The following is a 21,721-nucleotide window of genomic DNA, read 5'->3' on the forward strand; positions in this document are numbered from 1 at the left end:
CTAAACACTGGAGCTTTCAGTCTTGTTTTATTTCTCTTAAAGCTGTGTCAGGCAGATTTACACGGTGATTTGAAAATGTCAGTCCATGATGCCTTGCAGCATACCTTTGATAATGACTGCATTATTACCCAGAGCAGTCCTGATATATTGTAGCATATTCAAAATCTGATAACTTGCTTCAATTGAGAAAACACACAGTTGCCAGCCGTTCCCTCACACAAATCAGAAAAATAGGAGGGCTTTTAAGACTTCTGATTTAAATTAAAAATAAAAAAATGCACAAGTTTTGTTCCACATTGTTTCTTATGAAAGTGAATCCAGATGAAGCACTGGATCAGTCTGAGAGCCATTCAGCACCATTTTAGATAAACAATCAAATCCTTTCCCACCCTCAGAATACCACCAAAAAGAAAGTCCAACACATATGTAAGTACAAGGAGAATCCTGACCTTAGCAAATCATTAACAAAACTTATACTGGCATTAAGAAGTGCAGCATCTCAGCTGTGATGTTTACAATGCCCATAGAACCACTCAGATCCAGGGTTTGAGAGTTCCAGCCAACTTCTACACAGCAATCTCCCTGGACAGCTGGCTGATAAATATAGTTCCAGTATTCTACTATTCCAGTAGCTGAGGAAAGGAATTTGGGAAAGTGATTGGTAGTAATCAGCAATTAGATGACTTTTCCTGAGGCCTAAATCCTCATCACCTTCCCTGCTGCTTGCTCACAGAGGGAGATTTCAGCACAACAGACTACCGTTAATCTAATTTCAACCCTACCAGCCCTTTGGATTTTGAAGTCCCTCTGTTGTTTTAAATAGTTTCATTGCAATGCTGCAGATAGGTCCTAGGAAATCAAGAGGAGATCTATTTTAACCACATCATGTCTCAACAGTCATTTTGTTCTCTTATGGCATATTTCAAGGTTCACAGGCAGAACACGGCAACTACTGGCAAAAAGACCTTAGTGCAAGTGTCTTGTCCTGCTCTCTTCTTCTAGCTCCATCACAGTCATACGCTGCTCCAAACTCTAGATTCATGCACAGTCAGAAGTCTGTGTAGGCATCAAAGTCTGACTTGTGAGAAATAGAATATGCTGACAAAGCACTTGATAATTTTTAAATTCCTGGATGTGGAAAGGAAAAGCTTGACCTCAACCACAGTTAAGGGATTAAAAAAATACTGATAACCTTTTTGCACAAATGCCAGGAATTCCATATTGTCCAAGAAATAACCTTTGCCATTAACAGTTATCAAGTAGAATGTGTGAAACGGGTATATTTGTCCCAAACTTAGTCAACTACATTAAATCCCAATACAGGACTTGAAAAATGACATCTACTGAAAGCAATATTAAAACAAAACAAAAACCAACCACACACACACACACAAAAACAACTACAAACCTAAAGAACAATAACAACACCACAAATCACCCTAATACTTTGAAGCCTCATGCCTCTTCACAAGTATAAGAGGGAGGATAAAATCAGTATGTAGTCACTGGGAAGTATCACAGCAAAACCCAAAACTTAACAGAATATAGGAGGATGGAAAGCAGGGAAGAAAAACAGACTGATGTTGTGTGGGAACTAATTCAGCTAAAACAAACTTAATGGCTACATTGGCACAATTAACATATTTGTGCACTAAAGAAATAATCTTGGGAAACAGAATGAAATAATAGTGTAGGGAATAGACTGGATATTACAGAAGTAACAGAAACATGACAGACTAGTGACCAATCTCAATACTGAGGGACCTGCCCCATCCAGAAAACACTGAACATCACTATGATGAAGCAACCCTGTATTTTAGGGATCTGATAAGTGGAAGATAAAAAGTAACACAAAACAGAGACTAGACTAGCCTAGTAAAAGAGAAATCTAACATTTGTGTCAAAGAAATGGTGAAATCAGCTATGTTATTTAGCTGATGTCAAGAGTGTGAAAAGCTTCAGGACAAATATCCTAGAAGAAACAATTTACATCACACCTAAAAATGGGATAAAATGCAAAGTACATGTATCAAAGAACATGATGTCAAATTGAGATGTAACCAATTAATGTATTAATTACAATACAAATGGATTTAACATAGCATTAATTGTGCTATAACCATATTTGAATGGGAAAATACTAGGATTGTAAGAATTTTAAGATACCTAAGCAACACTCAGAAACAGATGGCAGGTAATATGCAATAGAGAAGTACTAGAATATGAAAATAAAAGGTAAAATAAAAGTGTTATTCTATGTGCTTATACATAATTATAGTACAAATTTTGGTAATGGTGCCAAAACAGGTACTGTCAGAAGCTTTTGGAACATCATTAATACAGAGAAAGAGCAGCCTGCAGATTTGGATTGCTTTGAGTATTGGACAAATGTAAGTAGGATGAAATTTAACAGTATAAAAACGATGCATTTTGAGGCTAGGGTAAGAGCTGAAAATGTGGAGTTAAAACTTGGGAATGATAGAAGGAGGAAATAATGTCTAGGCCTCTTCATTGCAAAAGAGCAGGTACATTTCCTTTGAAATGATACAGTTGCAGTAAAAACAGAGACCACAGAACGCTTCAATATGTAGAGGCTATAGAAATGCCTCAATACAAAGCCTCTCCCTCCAGGAGCACTCTGCAGCACAAATCACCCCCATTCCTGAAAGTTTAACTCAAAACTGTGATGCATGCACAGAGAGGTCACTGTAACAATAACTATAATGGAAAGCAAAACAGAAATGTCTGGCTTATATGGGCTCAGTGCATCAGCTGAAAAATAAATAAAAGAGGTCTCTATGAATGCATAAAAAGTATTTATATGAAAGTTCAATACTGGTACTACAACCGTGGGGATAAATAATATGTTAATATATTTACACAAGACATTAAGAAACATCACTGTTTCAATCAGTCTTCCAGTAGGGGAGGCAAGAGTGGATGCAAACAAATGTAACTTGTCCTAAGGTGAGGTTTGACGACTGTCTAATAAACAGCTGCATAAATGTTCACAAGACTTAATTTAATATAAATGGCCCCCTTCAATCCTTTACTCCTATGATAATAAATTTGTAATCATATTGGTCGAACTCCACCTCCAACTTTCAAGTATTCAGGGCAGATCCCAAAAGAGCTGCAGAACAATTTTGCCTACTTTTCAATTACAGAAGGTGTTGCTCGGTTTTGGGGTTTTTTTAAATAATTAATTGAATAAATAATTTATTATTAAATATGAAAACAGCAGCACTGAATACCAACATTTTCAATGTTTTACCATATCAAATATACACAGTTCATAGTACAAGTACAAATGATGACATGCACAATTAGTCTGAAGGGAAGCAGTATTTCTGTTACTGGCAAAGCAGATCACTCAAAGCAGACATATTGTAGCAGAAATTACCAGCAACTCGTATTAAAAGCCTGTCAAAAATCTGGGTGTGAGTAGTAAGAGCAGATTGAGTGGAACAGAAAGACTTTCACCTTAACAGTTAAACAAAAAGTCAACAGCCACATTTGTAGACATTAAGACACAATTTACCAGTATGACTTCTTTCCCATTTGAAATTAATGCTGCAGTCTATGTAGTGCAATGCAGGCATTGCTTCAAGAATATAACTGTTTTTCAAGATGGATTTACTACTAGAAGTAAGTTTTTAAAATTCAGAATCCAAAAGTGCTTATGCATCCAATAAAAATTTATGGATGAACAAGGTGTTTAAAGAGCAAAGGTCAGAATCATCAATGCACTGTTCCAAACATCCAGGCCTTATTTTATTCATATAACACTTAGTTAATTATCTCCACAGGGACAAGGAAACAAGTAAAGAGGAAAGTACATTTTGCGACCAACTGAGTAAATCAGTGGATGCTCTTCCAACACTGCAGGAACCGCCAAATACACACAGCTTTTAACTTTGTTCAATTTTATGCAAGAACACAGCGTTTCACTGGCTGGAATCCTTTTGTTGAGGTCCATTTTCCACTTGAAAGAATGAAGAACAAGAAACAATCTTGGCATGCTTATGCTCACAGATGAGATCTTTCAAGTCAGTAGAGGGCTGAAGAAATCCAGATGAATTGTTTTCCTTGTCCACAGTCTAAGCAAAATAGACCTATCTCTCCTAGTAGCAATGCTGGATACTTGAGAGGAATGTAGAAAGCTCTTGTACTCCACAAAGCCAAATGGGCAACTGTGCTGCTACGGGAGCTGGATATTTGACAAACTGAGTCAGAGCAATGTAGCAGGGCAGATGATGCCCCTTATGTCTCCCTGTTAGTCTAATTTCCAGATGTTGTTATTATCTCAAAATTCTTTTGTACTTCTTGGGAAGCTTCAATAACAATCCTTAACAACAAGCGCCAGGAAAATAATTTAATCTCAACTTTTGTTTGGCTTACTTCAAAAGTCACCCAGCCCTTAAACTGTTAATAAAGAAAAGAACATCAGCTAATCCCTAGTTCTTTGGAGAGAAGGAAAGTAGGCCAGTTTGGGATGCTGTTTGGCTGGCTTCTCCAGAATAAAGCTCTGGACCTGAAGAGCTCTAAACCTTACAGCAGACTGAAAACAGATGTCTCAGGCTTATTTCTAACTGCGCACGCTCACCTCCTGCAAACGTCAGCCCATCTATCCTGGGTTTAGGGTCACTTGTAGGACTCTCCCTTTTTTGTGGCAGAAATACCAGTACCCAGATAACATCATGGTCACAGGTATGAGTACAAACATCAAGTCCCTACTAGAGCAATGCTAGGAAAAGTCCCTTTTGGGAGTCTGAGCAGTCCCCAAAGTACACCCCAAAGTACGCTGCCACAAGGCAGGGGGAGGCTCCTGCTGCCTGCCCCCACAGCATTGTGCCATGAAGGAAGGGCTGTGACCGGCCCTTACTGACTCCCATTCCTCTTGCCACCTTAACATCTGTAGAACACAGGCATTGGAGGTCAGCCACTCTTCCCTGTCTGTCATAGGCTTTCTAGTATATCCCAAGACCTTGAGGGAAGCAGAGCCTGCCACATCTCACATCTGAAGGTGTGTATTGCAGTGGCTTTCATGGAGCCACAGACAATGGTGACAACTATGCTAATGCTTAGCAAATTCTGGAATAGAGGCATATACTCAGAACAAATAAAGCTGAACTCTATTTACTACTCAGCTAGCACTTGCGATGTGAACTTGAACATCTAACCTGACTTGGCTTCAGTCCCATCAGCTGTAGCATAGAGTTAGTTATCCCAAAAGGAGTTTATTCTCTATCACTAGATGTGTATGGTATAATGAAATCCTTGTTTTAACAATGTTCCTATAGAGCCCAATTATATTCACGTAAGTGCCATATGCTTGCTGTTTTAGTTTTCTCTCCTAGTAAGTCTTAATATTTTATTACAAAATGGAAACCACACTTAAGGATCAGTTTCATTGACTATTCTTTTGAAATTCTTTTACATGCCTTAAAACAAATAAAACCTAATCAATTAGGTGGGACAAATGTAACTAAAGCAGTCTAATACAATAATCAAGATTTTTGGCTCTAAGCATCTAAATCCAGATGTCTAAATATGACCCTAGTTATGATTTATGACTCTTAGACCATCTACAGTTTCATGTTTTCAAATACATCCTGAAAGTTTTGACAAATATATAGTTTAGGTTTCAACAGGAGTTGATAATTTTTTTCTTTTCTATCCTTCAGAACATTGTTTATAAATGTTCTGGCCCTTCAAATTATTGTTTCCTTCTTTGTGTGCTCTACCATTCAGCTTTCCCTCTTCTGATTGTTAAGTCAGTGTGCACAGAAAAGTAACAATCATATCTAGCCAGTGTCTACAATAGTCTCTGATTGCCCCCCAAAATATTAAAGCAAATTTAAAAAAAAAATAACTGTGTGAATAAACAGGTGAAATCTTGTCTTCCAGAATTAAGCTTTCCAGGGGTTATCATCAATATTAAACTTGCAATTTAATACTGGCATACCAGAGTTTACCCAATAGTCCTCAAAATCCTGAGTAAATATGCATAGGGGTTGGATTTTATTACTTAGCTTTTGCCACTTCCACCAAGTTAATAAATACAGAGTACTAGGCCAACTCCCAAACAGAGTCTCCAGCCCTTAAAACCCAGTAAGCCCTGGAAACAGTAATTCACTGTTTCTGCAAAAGGACTTGCAATCTACAAATTTGGCTGAATCATATCCAGAACACTTTAAACTTTTCACAGAAATGAATCAACTTGTTTGTCTTAAAAATAACATTCCCAAAGGAATGTCAGGTGGCTTGTGCATGTCCTCATTTAGCCCTACGACATATGTTCTCAGACACTGAAGCACTTCATTGTGTTGTTGGCACACTGCCCCACAGAGAAGGAGGTCATTGTTCTTCTTTGGTACACTATTCACAGGACTTATTTCTCTTATGATTTCTGGAAGACTTCTGCAGCTGAGAATATCCTAATAATCATTTGGGCGGTAAGTAATTAAATAGGGATGGAAAACATGATGATGTATGAGTATGTACATATGTAATTCACCATGTCTCTGGTGTAACAAGTCATCCTTTGCGAGACTGAAGAGGCTTGCACAATTATACTTGGGAAAAAAAAGCATTGGGCAACCCACACAGTTGTACTGAATTGCAATGTTCCACCTCAAGTTTTCCACCTACAGATGTTGGAAGCACACCAGCACGTATTTTATCTTTTCTTTAAATCCTTTGGCACACACTCTTCTCGGTGACACTTTGGTCCTTTACTTCTACGTCACTTTCAGCCACTTGAAGTTTGTTCCCCCTCCTTTTTTAATGTAAGCAAATTTCTAAAGTCCTTTCTGTGATCGTCAGACACACAAAGCACAACCCTTGGTGCTGATACCCCCAACAATGCTCCACCAAAGTGCAGGTGCCATGTGTTCCCACTGCATGCCAGAATCAGCATCTCCCAACCCATATTCATCAAGTCTTCCTTGTGTAAAACACAGTCCTTGTGGCTGATGCATCCTACAAAATGAAGATATCACAGCACACATTACAGCAAGTTCTATCTTATTTTCAACAAGGCTGCTTCCCCACAGATACAAAAGAACAGCAATTGCAGTGAATTTCATTTTCTGAACTTGAAGTATTTTATTTTTCACCCAGATGCAAAGAGGCTTAAGGAACCCGCTCCTGTATTTTTAGCCACATCTTGTTTATCACAAATGGTAAGTCTACTGTATAGTGGGGTCCTCTTTTAAAAAAACCCTTCAAATTCAAAAATCAAAATATTTCCTTTCAAGACTGAGATGATACAATAGAACTCAATATCAGCAAAAAATTAAGCAAGCTTAGTGAGCAAAAAAAGTCTGGTGTTTACCTGAAAAAAAACCCTCAAAAATAAATTTAAGCAGAAAACAGAAGATGGTAATACAATTACTTCTTTTCAGGAAGTTGCATTAGCATTCATAACTGATACATTACAAATTTATGTGTGTGTGTATAGATATTTCTTTTGTTTTTAATCAGCTTATTTCTACAGAGAAGGACTTTTGACCTAGCTTTATCACAGGTGCTCAAAAACTAGAAGAAGCATTTCAAGCTTTTCTGGACAACTTGGTTTGTTATGTATAAAAGTTGTTTGTTTGGATACATTAGTAGCTGATTTGCTATCACTATGTGAACAAGAAGATTAACAAGTAAAGTTAGTTGTGAAATCCTGAAAAACAATACCAGGTGCCAGTATACGTGAAAGTAAATGCTATTTAAATTTTTAATCCTTCCACTCAAAATATTTTTCTCTTGATTTAAACAGCACAAAAAATTAGTAACAATGTGGATTTTCATTAAACTTTTGTTTCAAAACTCCACAAAAGTTTATCTGCACATCAGTGTTTACTCCTAACTATCGTGAACATCACTGAAATTATCTAGAGAAAGACACATTAATATAGCCTTTTCCTTATACTTTTATTAAGACAAAAAGACTTCATATTGAGGTTTATATAAGCTTTCCAGTATGACATTAGGAAATAATACAAATAATGAAATTATATATTTATAGAACTTCTGCAAGAGCAACACTTGTGTTTACTTTTAAATTTTTAAGAATATTTTCAATTCTAATCGCAACCAGACACAGAAGGAGACTTGGCCTCATGTTTATATTTGTTTATATTCGGTGTTTTGGCTTATTTTCCATAAAAACGTTGATATAAAAATAATGAAAAAATTAAAATTTTATCCAAAAATATCAAGGATCATAGAAAGACTAATGTCACACCAGTCCCTTCTTAAAAGTAACAGTAAGGTTTGCCAAATAGTTCTGCAGCCATGTGCCAACAACAATTTAATCAAAGAAAACATACTACCAACCTATTTTTCTGTTTCCCATCACTGCACAGGGTTCTGTGTTTCACTCCCATCTGCTGTTTCACAGCAGTGAAGTGCAAAGTAGATGAGGTATGAGACATAAATACAATAGGCTTTATAATTTTATTAGGGCTTGAACCATTACTCACCTTACACCACAAGAAACTACTTAGCATGCAGTATATTACTCACAGAACAATGAAAGACAATTAAGACAAAAATACCTTTATGGATACTTCGAAAACTAACTTAACCTAAGTTATTTTTGTAAGAATATGAAGTCTCAGAATTAAAAATAAAGTAAAAAACAATTCAACAAGACCTTAGGGTAAAATGTTGTATTCAGTACTTCAAAATGAGACAAAATTTTTCTTTAAACTTAAATCAAGAATGAGTACTCTCAATATTACACTTCTTTTTTTAAGGTAAATTCACACAACCCATAATTAAGTAGTCATAAAACAATCAAACAAAAAAACCCTAATTCAAACCAACTCACAACACTCAAAACAAATTTGAAGAACACTTGATCTGCTAAACAAGAACGACTAAAAGCCATTTAAAGTCACCTGCAGGGAATACTTTCCTAAAATAAGGAGGGAGAAATTTTGCCTCCAAATAAACTTCTTGCAATAGAGAGGCTACAGAATGTTCCTTAAGAATTATTTTTTTTTTTTAATTTCAGTACTATTCTGGGTAATTGCAGTTTTGGATTAAACTCTACTTACCTATTCTGCTTAAAATTTATTTTTGTTATGACTACACTTCACATGATCAATCTCAGTCTCCTTCCATAATCATAGCATGCTTCCTTGAAGAACAGGGCACAACCTAACTCCCCGGATTCCTTCCAAACCCATTCTCAAAAGCTGTGGCTGTTGTTGCAGTAGCAAAAGCCAGTGGGATTGCACATTCCAAACCCTTCTTTTCATCTCTACAATTCAGATGATGATTTGGTACTTCAAGGTACTTTTTTTTCACACAGGTTGTATAAATGACACAGATATTCAAGTATCCATTTTTAACTCTTCTCACTTCAGGTGGATTTGTGTGTACATTTCCCAGGAAAAGAAATACTCCACTTTGAGAGCCTACTGATACTCTGTCATTAAAGATAATACAAATCAGTGAACAAATAACAGGTAGATGTGAAGTGGTGTTTTCCCCAATTCATAAAGGAACATAACCTTCTGAAAAACAATTCAGTAGGCAAAGGAAGGAGGGGAGCAAGGAAAGGTAAGAGACTAATGAAAGAAATTGGTAAGTTGTTTAAAAAAATAAAAAAAAAAAAACCCAGAAAGAATAATTGACTGAATCAGCTGAGCAGCTACAAGATGGACAGAGCTGGATAAGAATAAGCTACCTACCGCTGCCTTTTTCATTTTAGATTTTACTTCTTCCCCATGAAATACTCTGTATTGCTCTGCTAGTTGAGAGTTCCTCCACTATTAAACTCATAGAACAGGCTAGTAGTGGATCCGTGGCCTATGTCCTTCGAAGCTCAGGATTAAATGTGTCTGTCCAGTTGAACATGGATCAGTCATATGCCCCTGCACCATTAAAGTGAATAATGTACTAGGTGGCATCGGAACAAATGCAACAGGCAGGCAGAGGGAAGTGGTTGTAAATCTCTATTTAGGACTTGAGAGACAGCATCTGGAATATGAAGTTTTGGGCTCCACAGTACAAGACACACTAGAGTAGGTTCAGAGAAGGGGCACTACAATGATCTAGGCTAGAGAAAATGATGCATAGGTAAAGGCTAAGGGAGATGTGTGTGCTTAATCTCAAGATATGAAAGCAGCGACATCTGTTACTGTCTTCATGGATGTGATGAGTGATTACAGGGAAGACTGAATCAGATATTTTGGAAGTGCAGAGTGAGAGGACAAGAACCCATGGTCACACACTGCAGCATGTGAACAATTAAACTGCTCAGAAAGGAGAACATTTTCTCCACAACAGTGGTTAAGACCGGTGTAGAGTAACCAAACAGGCTGTGGAATTTAGTGGGCCGGCGCTCAATCTACCACATTAATATCCAAAATTCAGCTGAACAAGGTATAGTGTATCTAGTCTAACTCTTAAACTGTCCTTGGTTTGAGTAAGAGATCAGATTACATGAACTTCAGAGATCCCTTCCAACCCAAGATTATTCTACAATTCATCCCTATTTGTTGATATCCCTCCTTCTGTGGTATGATGGAAACAGATATCAAAAAGGGCAAAATTCCTGACAAACCTTCTCAATCAACTTTATATCAAGTAATTGTTCCTCTAGGATGCACTTGATAAGGAAGGATAAATAACTGTGCTCTCAAAATGAGCTTTCTGCCACTGCCTTATCTTCTTCTTTACCACCAAGCCTCTGCCACAGTTGCCTCCACACCAACAGCTGTTTCCAAGCCCAGTAAGAACTTAATTCAATCTTCAACCTGCACAGGATTCACACTAAGAGCATAAATACTTGCTCCTCATAATCGTTCAACTACAGGAACCTATATGTGCTAGACAGGAAAAAAAGGCTAGATAAGTTGCAAAATATGCACATGGATGTCTCACTTTACATAGTTCCAGTAATTTTGAGGTGTGTTTGTTTTTGCTTTTGAGTAACTATTTTAAGCCCTCAAGATGCTATTCTGAGTATCAGCAGATGAGAGTGAAAAGAAAATTAACAAGCACAATATACAGCTTGAAAGAAATATAATGATGGCTCCTCAGCTGGTGATGCTCCTAAACAATGCTACATGCTAATGCAGTGCCACTTACTGATGAAAACCAAACTTCTGCTCATGAATGTCTCTCCATCTCAGCTACTTTGTCACATCTCCTGAAAAACAGAATTTTGTTGGTAGGAATATGAGTATCCTTCATTTGTTCTGTTACATTTAGTGAGTTATGGAAACTAAGTGAAAAGTTTAGCTGTTTAAGAAAAACAGCATACTCTCTGCACATGTGGAGCTTGGAACATTTCTGTCCTTAACTGGCAAACCCATCATCTTCTGATGACTATAGGATGATGGGATCTATTTAGTTACTTAGGTGAACCCTTAGCAGGATTGAAGCTCTGAACTTCATTCAGCCTGTTGTAATACTGCAAAGTGAAACAGCCATAATATCAATGTCTTTCTACAGTTCTTAATGTGTTAAATACTGTTAAGAAACCACCTTCATCAACAGTTATCAGGGAAAGCCTACCCTCACAATACTCAAAGTACATTCCCCTAGAAATGCAAAGGCCTATACAGAAGCCTCCCAAATATGAACATTTCCAAATTTTACAGAAACTTGACTTCAAAGTCTTCAAAAACATTTAGCACACTGAGAAGCAAAAAGCCTTCCTGCCTCCAGGGGTGAATGATGCAATGAAACATCTGCTACATTGACCATCACTGAGGTTGGGAACATTTGCTTCAGGTCAAGACTAAGTTTTTAGCTGCACTACAGGGAAAAATCAGGAACTCACTATTGCAATAGGCTGGAAAAAAATCCACTTGGTTAGAAAGTCCCACACTGCAGGACTCCTGTTACTTTTAAAGAGACAAAGAGCAGACTAATTTAACCTAAGAAGTGCCTGTTCAGGATCCAGGCTGTACAATGGAAGGAATTCAGGTCTGAGAAAAGCAGCATTCCCTCCCTTTGGAAAAATGCACTGAGAAGATCAAGGAGCCCTTGAAGGGGCAGCATGAGACCCACTATTAGACATTTGGGACACCTCAGGCTAAGCCAGGCCAGTGTCAGTTGAGTTGGTACAGGAAGCCACTCACTTCATGAGGCTGCCTGGAGGAGAACTTCAGCTGCTGCCCTACTGGTCCTGCTACTTGCTCTCCCAAAGGATTAGGAAACCAGGTAAACAGGCATCAGAGAAACATAATAAGCATCCATAGAACGAGCCTACAATATGATGTCTTCTCTGCAAAATGAGGGGCCATAGTATCTCCAAACCCAGCTGCTATCCAGGTACTTATCACTTACAGAGACATGATGCAGAATGGATTCAAATACCCCACAGACCATGCTGAGCTCTGCAATGATGACCTTCTTTCTACTCCCTTGTAAGGACCTCAAACTCAGACTGGTGCTGTCTCAGTACTTGTCTCCATCGCAAAATTGTCCTAATGGCTGGCCAGGGTGGATTTTAGATAACCAAGATCATACTTGTTTTATCTAGAAAGATATAGATATATGTACTTACCTACCTTATTAGCTCATCATCTTGGCTGGTAGCTTTTATCCTTAAAATTTATTCCAGAAATGTATGGTATTGAATATGTTTATTTTGGTCTCAAACAGAACAAACAGCATGTTAAACACTGTTGCAGTCCAGCGCAACTCTTCATTAAAAAGAAAATAATGCACATTTTATATGTTTTATGTTTTTAGATAAAGTATTGATCTACTGCATTGATCCTGTCCATTTTAAGCTATTGCTATAAACTCAAAATATTATTTCATTATTCTCACACTAAAATGTCAGCATCTTCCTATTTCTACCCAAACAAATAAGAGTTCCATTCAACCCATACAAACCACACCATTTGAGAAAGTTACAGCATTCTTTTTTTACTTCACGAAGACTAAGGCTTTGCTAATTTTATAGTGAGCTTGATTTTTAAAACTATATTTTTACAATTCAAATGGAAAGAAACCAAAAGGCTTTTCTCCCGCTAACAAGGGCTTGTGTAACAGCACACTGCACTTTGTTTCTGTTACTGTACCAGTGTTTCAACTTTCACCAGTCTCCATGCCAGTAAAAAAACACAATAAAGGAATTCAGACTCAGTCTAGGTTTACTGTCTTCTTTTCAATCAGAAGGGTAGGGGTATTGCTAAAGCCACAGAAGAACATTTGTAGCAAAGTTTTTACCACTGCCAAATACTATGCTAATAGTAAAGCTTTCAAGGAGTCAGGGGCGGCCATGCTCAGAGGATGATGAGGATATACATCAGATGTATGAAGAATGGAGCAGGAAATTCAGGAATGGAAAAGGCAGCTCTCTGCTGCTCGAGAGCAGCTTTGTTACACTCACTTACTAAGGGGTGGGCAGAAGTAATCCCTTTCCAGTATTTACAGTTTGACTTAAATTTAGTACAATGCTATAAATCTTTTCCAAAAGCTATTAAGACAATCTTTTTTTCCAAAGAGCTTTTCAAAAGGGTATTTAAATCTTTAAATAAAATACATTTTAAATGAGAGGATTTTTATTATGTCAAAATAATTTACACCTATGTATTTACACCTACACAACAGGATATCAGATCAGAATTTGGCAAGTATTTACCAGCCCTCATCTGGGTACATAACACATAAATGCAAATACCTCAGAGGAAAAATGGAGCTGATGTATTTCTTAAAAAGTGTTGTCTGTTGGCTTCCTTTTTTGAAGAGGGTGTGTGTACATAGATTGACATGAAATATTTTAATGCCTCTTTATTTAAATGACATTGAAAAGGACAGCTTATTTACTGTCCTTTTACATGCACCTATTTACATGCAAACAAATACTTCAGACACCCCCACTACCACTTCCACTGACACAACTAAAACAGTGAATATGCAAATCAAGAACACCTGAAAGCAGAGCTCTAATTTACCCTGCTCAAAAAATGTAACCCTAATTGTTGTATCCTTTATTTCTCTTTTTTTTTCTTCTTCATAAGATTTCTTCTCCTCTCTTCCTGCTGATCTCAGTGGAAAAAGATGGGAGTTCTCAATGGCCTGCAGACATTTAGAGGTGCTGGAGAGAAGACATGTGTCCCCTTCTACAGTTTTCCTACTCTCCTTCCTTCTCAGGAGGAAGAAGACACATTCAGAAGATATCAGAAAGCAAAGGCTTAAGTCGTGTATCCTCCCAGAACTGTCACTGCTCCTGCCACACACAGGAGGCAGAGAAAGAGGAAAGGTGGGCATCAGGCATATCCCTTGCAGGGAAAACATGGGCAAACACAAGAACACCTCAGAGTAATGAGCAGCCTTTCAAAGCCCAGAAACCAACAGAATTTATTTTCCTTTCACTGAAAATACAGAAACAGGATGTGATTGAGTTTCCAATCACTGCAAAGGGCTCCCATGCTGCCAGTGTCACAAGTGAAGCAGTTTTTCAGGCAGGTGGCCACTACAGGAGGGCTCAGCTACACCAAGTGGAATTCAAAGCTTTGCTTTCAAATGTAATTCACTCCTTATTTCCAGGGGAAAAAAAAAGTCAAAAAAGAAGTACTAAGGCAAATACTCTTACCATCTGACACAGCTGGTCTTAGTAAAGAGAGTAAGAGGAAACTTTCATGCTAGAAAGTCTCTGACATTTAATATCAGGGCCATAAAAGACTCAGAAAATACCCTAAGTGTTGAGAAAAACAATGTGCAATCCACTGAGATCTTCCAGCACAGGCAGAACCTGAAGTAAAATCATAAAAAGCTCAAGTCTAAGTACAGAGCCCAGTGAAAGCATTTCCCTTCTCTCCAGCCAGAGTTGCCTCATATCACAGCTGCAGTGGAAGGAGCATTTTAAAAAAACACAGCAATCAGGACCTGAACAGGCCACTACGATTTTTTGCTTCTCAGCAAATGCAGCAATTGATAAACAGCACAATTTCCAGCTTCCCTACAGAAAAGCAAGATGTTCTGCAGCATGAACAAGCAGTGAATAGATGTCAATTTTAAGAAGCCATCAACAAATATGTGTCATTGCACAATATGGCATTTGGGTATGAGTTTTGGGTTTTCTGCATTTCTGCTCAGTAAGAAATGTTTTATTTTGGTTACTGTAGTGCCCCCGTCTCCCTGTTTCTGATTTTATCCCTGTTTATCATTTACAAGACTACCTCAAACTTTACTTCACCCTTTCAATTTCAACTACAAAGTTAAGACTATGAGTCTAGTGCAAGATAAATATAAAATTCACAAAAGAACAAAATTCTGTGAGTATTATTTTATGCCATATTTCAACGACAACAAAAAAATCAGGAATTTGTTTCACCATCAGCTCCTGATGTTTCCATGTAGCACCGGATCGGGCCCATGTATGCAAGACATCCAGTAAGTGTCAGCTACTGTGATTAAAAACTAGGTTACTGCAGCCTTCACTGGATACCACAGGAAGGGGACACAGAGGGAAGGGTGGCTAATCTAATCATGCACACAAAGGAGCAAAGGTCACAGATGGATCATTACCTCTTCAAGACATGAAGCAATTCCTTTTATAACAAAGATTAATTTCAACATTAATAATAATTGCTTTTAAAGTGTAATTCACAGAAAAATAATGGGGGCTTCTTAACATTATTATGGTGGACACTCACATACATATTAAAAACTTAAACATGATTTTATTGTTTACTGAACCTTCCCTCCTTCAGACAAATTTGTAATAGCCTTTTCTGAGCTACTCCTTTTCCATTTCTTTAAAACAGCTTATAACATTACTGTTGCAGAAATCCATTATTTCTGATTAATAATCTATTAAATGCATGCTCTAGATATTTGTAAAGACCATACAATATCTTACATGTTATAGCTGTAAGGAATTAATTAGTTGGTTGTACATCTAATTCTACAATATCTTGGCAGTTTACTGTGGAGTCACAGATAAAAGTCTTTTACTCTTATTTCATGAGAATTTTTCTCTCTTGATGAAAAGTTCAGCAAGAAGTAGACCTAAGAGTATACACAATACAAAAAACATTGCTGTATAGAGGCAATACCAGTTTTTATATGCCTAATATATCAATTTCCATGTTTTACTGAGTATGGTACATGATGAGAATGAGGTTCTAAGAGAGCTATTGAAAACCATTGTGTCTTAATCTGTTTCTCTAATATTTTGAAAAACTGAGGTGTAAAGTATGTCCAGACATGTATTTCAGCTTAAACTCCCCTGAGCCAGGCAGCCTTACTTAACATAAACCTCATTACCTATGTAATGTAAATACTACCTATATAATGTCACCATATGCAAGAGCTGCACAACTTCCAGTCGCTATTTACAATGTCTGCTTTCAGGACACAAATCTTGCTAAGTTTTTTAGAACAAATTCTCATGTTCTGTAAAATAAAGACAAGTAGCATTGTTAACCATTTACATGCCTTTAAAACCCTCCTTCTAGAACTCCAATGCTTCACCACGGTTCTCAATCTTTTTAAGGCTGTTGAATTTAAAAAAAAAAAAATCTCTCACTTATATACCAGAAAGATCCTATGGTAGCCATGAAGGCTACCCTGAAACCTGTTGACAAGGATGGGGATGAACCAAGAATGAGTGGATTTGCCCAAGAGGGTTATGTGGAAAAAGAGAAGCCGGCATCATCTTTCACTTTATCACTATGTAAGGGAGACTGTGTCACATTACTCACCCATGCTCATCTTAATAGGTAAATTTTCTCTGCTTGCCGCCTCCACAAGGTGTCTCCTGGCCTCCATCACAGCTTCCTTTTGTTTGAGGTTCATGAAGGACTCCCAGAGAGCTTTCGCAGCTGGTTCACTGTAAGAAAATGACACTGTTACACTAAACATTGCTTGAATAATGGAGTAAATTTAGATCAACATTTATGTTTTGAGATTAATGCTTCTACTTAATAATCTCTCAGGTAGGCAGGATACAAGCAAAGAAAAGCTAGATTTTTTTGCTACCAATTATAATGCATTAGAATTCACATATAATTAATAAGCATGACATTCTAAAAGTAACTACTACTGTTCAACCATGAGAATATCAGAAACAGTTCAAACTTCTTCAGTTATTAAAAAGCTATGGAAAGGATGGGCTCTAGTTTCCCCACTTTGGGATATAAAAAAGGCTGTTGTTATAATTTTGATGAACTACTGTCACTTTGGATTTCATGGACCCTCTGTATGTGAAATGAATAATCAATAGCTGAAATTAACTGTCCTTATGATTTCTGTAATTACAGATTTCCTTTTTGTTGTTGTTGCTGCTAAACTTAAATTAGGATTTGTGCAGCTCATCTGCACTCAGTTCCCTGTCAGTCTTCTCTTTCCTCCAAGACACTGCATTTGTTGCTAGTGTGAATGAATTCAGTGTTCTCTCATTGGCAAGGGAGGATAAGGTAGGAAAATCCCTTGCTTGGGACTAAAGCCACACATTGGGATTAACTATGTTGATTTTTATTAAAAGTATTTTTTGTTTTAAAGGAAAACCTTCCCTCTGTTTTCTCCTCAGGAGACATTTAACTCCTAAAGACATTTTGATGTTATTTACAACATGCTTATAGACATGCCAAAACAAGCTTTGTTTCATGGAAAGAGAAATCCATAGTAATTAATTAGATACCCATTCCAGAGCAGCTGTTCTTATGCTCTGCTGCAACAGCAGGGCTGTATTTTGTAAATCTGAGCTATCTATCTCCCAAACCAGGTAAGAGGATCACCAAGCTCCATTTCTGATATCCAAGCAACTCACATCCTCTGTCAAAGCCTGAGTGGGTGGAAGGACTGTGGGAAAAAGTTTGAGTTACCCCTCTTCTGGACAAATCACAAATTACTAGGAAGTGTACATTTCACCCTACTGCCATGGGTGGCAAAGAAAAACAAAAAATCAGATGATCTAACACAGTCTTTCCATTTCTCCTTCTAAACACAGAGGCAGGAGGCAAAACCTCCTAAAAGCAGCTGGGCACCTGCAGCAGCTCCCTCTACTCCATCACCAAGTGCGATCTGAGCAATGATGCTGCGACTTTTTGTGGGCAGCAGCTCCAAGAAGATTCCTCACAAGAAAAAACTAGTGTTATGTAACACACAATAGTGCAAGGAATGAGAGATTTCCAAAGCAACTAGATGCTTCAACACAATATAAGAATTTCTTTATGGAATGGGTAAAAAGGTGCCTAAAAGCACAGGCACCTCAGGGAAGTGGTGAAGTCACCATATCTGTCCAAAAATTAGTAGATCTGGAACTTTGTGGTATGGTTTAGTGGGCATGGGTGTACTCAAAGGTTGGACATGGTGATCTTGGAGGTCTTTTAATAGCTCTGATTCTGTGATCCTCAGGTATGCTATTTTTACAGATTATCTAATCTACTCCCCACCCAACATCACTTGTAAATGCACTGTATTGATCCTGTTCACATCACATTCACATGTCTCGCTGTCATTTACAACTGTGCCTGAGGTTTGGATTTTATAAGGCCACTGCATTGCCTGATAACTAATCCCTTCCTGAAGATACAGTTCCAATACCAAATCTATAGAGATCAGGAACAGAACCTGAAACAGCAGGAAGCTAGGTTTAAAAATACTTTTTCCCCTATTTGGAAGAAAAAAAAAAAAAAAGTAAAGTTTCTGTTTAAGATCTTAAACCTGTAGTCATTCTCAATTCCCTTCATCACCATAAATGTAAGCACAGTCTCACATAAACAAGATACCAGGAGCTAAGCCTTTCAAACAAAGGAAAATAAGCAACATAAGGAAGCTAAAATAAAAGCCTACCAGATTTTGCACAGGCTTTTGTAGTCTCATCTTTCTCACTCCTATACTTCATAGAGATACTTACCAAACAGTAAAGTGTAGAAAGCTCATCCTAAAAGCATCTACAGAAGTCAATAAAAGAGTGCATATCATAAGGTTACACCATTTTTCCATAATCCTTGCTTGCTGCTCTCCCTTTCCACATCATGTGTGGATCAGTCCTGTCATTTTAGGTGGCAAGGCCTTTGAAAGCAACATGTACACACTATATTGTACCATTACTACCAGAAGTCCCTGTTTCAGCTGGTACTTCTACTTATTAATAAACTATAATACTCCTCCAAAATAACTGACCCATTATTTAACATTAAACAAAGAAACAAACATTAAGAATGAGCCATACTAATGCTTTAGGAAAACAAAAAAAGGGGAGGGGTGTGGATTTACTTTTTGCTTTGTATATCTTTTTCTTCCTCCTTTAGCCACAGTAAGTTTTTCTTTAATCCCAAGAACCAAAGTTTGCAGAATTCCTGAGGGTTGCTTTAATGCACCAAAAATAGCAAAAAGCAAAACAACTGTGGTACAACCTTAAAGGAGAGGAGAGTCAACCATACTCCTGTATGTTACATGTCTTTCATCCAGATTTTCTGTAGACATTTTTCTTCCCACTGCTTTGCAGAATAATTAGTGGTTTAGGTATCATATATATAACTATATATAAGCAGGGTGAGGTCAATGTATATCAATAGCTAACACAGTCAACTGACTAGGTCAATCCACAGAAAACAATTATAAGCTCTTTTTTTTTTTTTTTTTTTAATATAACAGGGGGAAAAAAAGCCACAAAAGTACTTGTATTTTTTCTGCTTTTCCTGTTTCGCCCCTATTACCCTTTCCAATAAAGGTTTTTGCTTTGAAAAATACCCACTCTTAACCTTCATCAGTAACAAGACAGGAATGACTGCTGGGAATGAGTCAGTAGGACACAGTACAGGGCTCTGGTGTTGCCTCATGCCTGATCTGAGAAGTTACCACAACATTTTCCTTTTAGAGATTTCTAACACTTGGAAAATTTATTATCTTATCATACCCTTTTGGGGAAACATTTGTCTGCAACTCCTTCCAGCTCTTGTCATAGTGCCCTTCCCCTCCTCCTTTTCCCATCTGCAGTTCCTTTGCTTTGGTGCAAGTGCCCCAGTCCGGTGACACTGGTAATCAGTGATTTCTAGGGAATCCACCACCCCAATTCAATTCTCCCTTGTTTCACATTCCCTGACTTCCCAAGAACTATGTACTGATTTTACACATTATCTAGTCAACCTTTGCACTCTGAAAGAAGTTTTCTGAAATGAAACAGTTTTGGTTTTTGTTTTTTTGGGGTTTTTTTAATATTCAATGTATTACAAAACCCGTAAAAGATATCGTCTGAATGATGATTGTTTGCTTAAGAAAAAAAAAATCCTTTACAGTTACACAACAGTACATCTCAGGAATTAAAAAACACCCTTCAAAAAAAAAGAAAAAAGGTAACAAAATTAGGTAAATATTACAGTACACACTTGTGTGCTTTTCTATTACAAAATGTTTTGCAGGGCACAGCAAACCTGACAAAGAGAAGAGAACACTAAGATGCAGGAGCCTCTCCAGAAAATCAGTTTCACCAACAAGGGTAGAGTTTTGCTAACAGATTTGATACCCTGTCCATTTCTTTTATTGCTATAGTTATTGTATTGTACCTAATCAACCAGTTATATCAGAAAACAGAATTTAATAAAAACAAGCGTAGCAGTAACCTGGCAGAAGATTTATTAAACAAAAATATCACATTAAGTCCTGAGAAAAAGCATAAGTCTCTGAAAAGCCCCATTGGACACAGTTATACCATTAAATTTACATAAAGCAGCCTTTGAAAGACATCTCATTATTGCAAATTTCTCCCTTCCCGTCATACACAAACTTTTTTAATGAGACATTCTCTGTTTCAAAACTAATTAAAATTTAACTGCATATAACTTGTACTTTAAAACGACAATGAAAAGAATTATAAAGAAAGAGGGAGAAATCTAGACAACTAAAAGTTGCAGCTCCCGAACTTCTGGTATTTGCATGCCAGCTTTCAAAGCTGAATCAGGAAGACAGAGGGGAAAAGGACCAAGTCATCAGATCCATAGTCTATAAGAATCCTAAAATTTTCCTGGCAATTGTGCCAGGAAAAAGGTGCTGATGAGAATCAGTCAGAAAGCCTGGGATGTTCAATGTTGACTAAAGCTTGATGCAGGTGTTTCAAGGAGAGATAGAAAAACAAAAATAAAAATTGATATTATATATTTGAGAAGCCAGTTTATCAATTATAAAAATTGATAATAAAACTATTTAGCCATGAAGTGGCTAACCAGCTGGCTTCTCAAATTTATATTATCCAAAGGAAAGACCACACAATGAAATCTGTTGTTTACAAGATGCAGGGTGAAAAAGCCAAAACCCTGAGCAAAAGTAAAAGTACAGTACGGTAGGCAGTTCTTTTGGTGATGGTGCACTAGCTTCAGCAATACTCACTGTGGGGAAGCTTGCTCTCATTCCCATGGAACTCCTTTCAGTAACATGTTCTGATAACTAAACTAATTTGTTTGGATCTAGACATTTACAGGTTGATTATCAAATGCCTAATCTTGCATCTGTTAAAATAATTGACACTTACCTCTCTTGATCTGGTCTGGTCCAGTCCTGCAAGGACAACACTGCCAAGTTTATCTGACAGACAGAAAGCATCCCTATCCCTGATCATCTGTAGGCTTAGACATTTTGAACAGATTTGGGGAGAACAGGGGAGGCTGGGGCACTGGGATGTGCTATTACCAAGCTGGAGGCAGTAGCCTGGAAATAGTGAAATCAAGCACCAGTCAATGGAAAGCAAACTCTCAGAGCAGATGCAAAACTGGAGGCAAACACAGAAATCTGGAGGCACTTACCC

The 21,721-nt window shown here is 37.4% G+C and overlaps 1 protein-coding gene across 1 annotated transcript in view; it reads right to left on the reverse strand.

Annotated features, from left to right (window-relative positions):
- The window catches only part of SCFD2 (sec1 family domain containing 2), a 189,286-nt gene that overhangs the window by 142,701 nt on the left and 24,864 nt on the right, over positions 1–21,721 (reverse strand). The window contains exon 3 of the mRNA XM_002193111.6: positions 16,680–16,807. Within this exon, the coding sequence (XP_002193147.5) occupies positions 16,680–16,807 (128 nt within the window). The remainder of the gene's footprint in view (positions 1–16,679; positions 16,808–21,721) is intronic.

Source organism: Taeniopygia guttata, chromosome 4 (assembly GCF_048771995.1).
Source record: "Taeniopygia guttata chromosome 4, bTaeGut7.mat, whole genome shotgun sequence".
NCBI lineage: Eukaryota > Metazoa > Chordata > Aves > Passeriformes > Estrildidae > Taeniopygia > Taeniopygia guttata.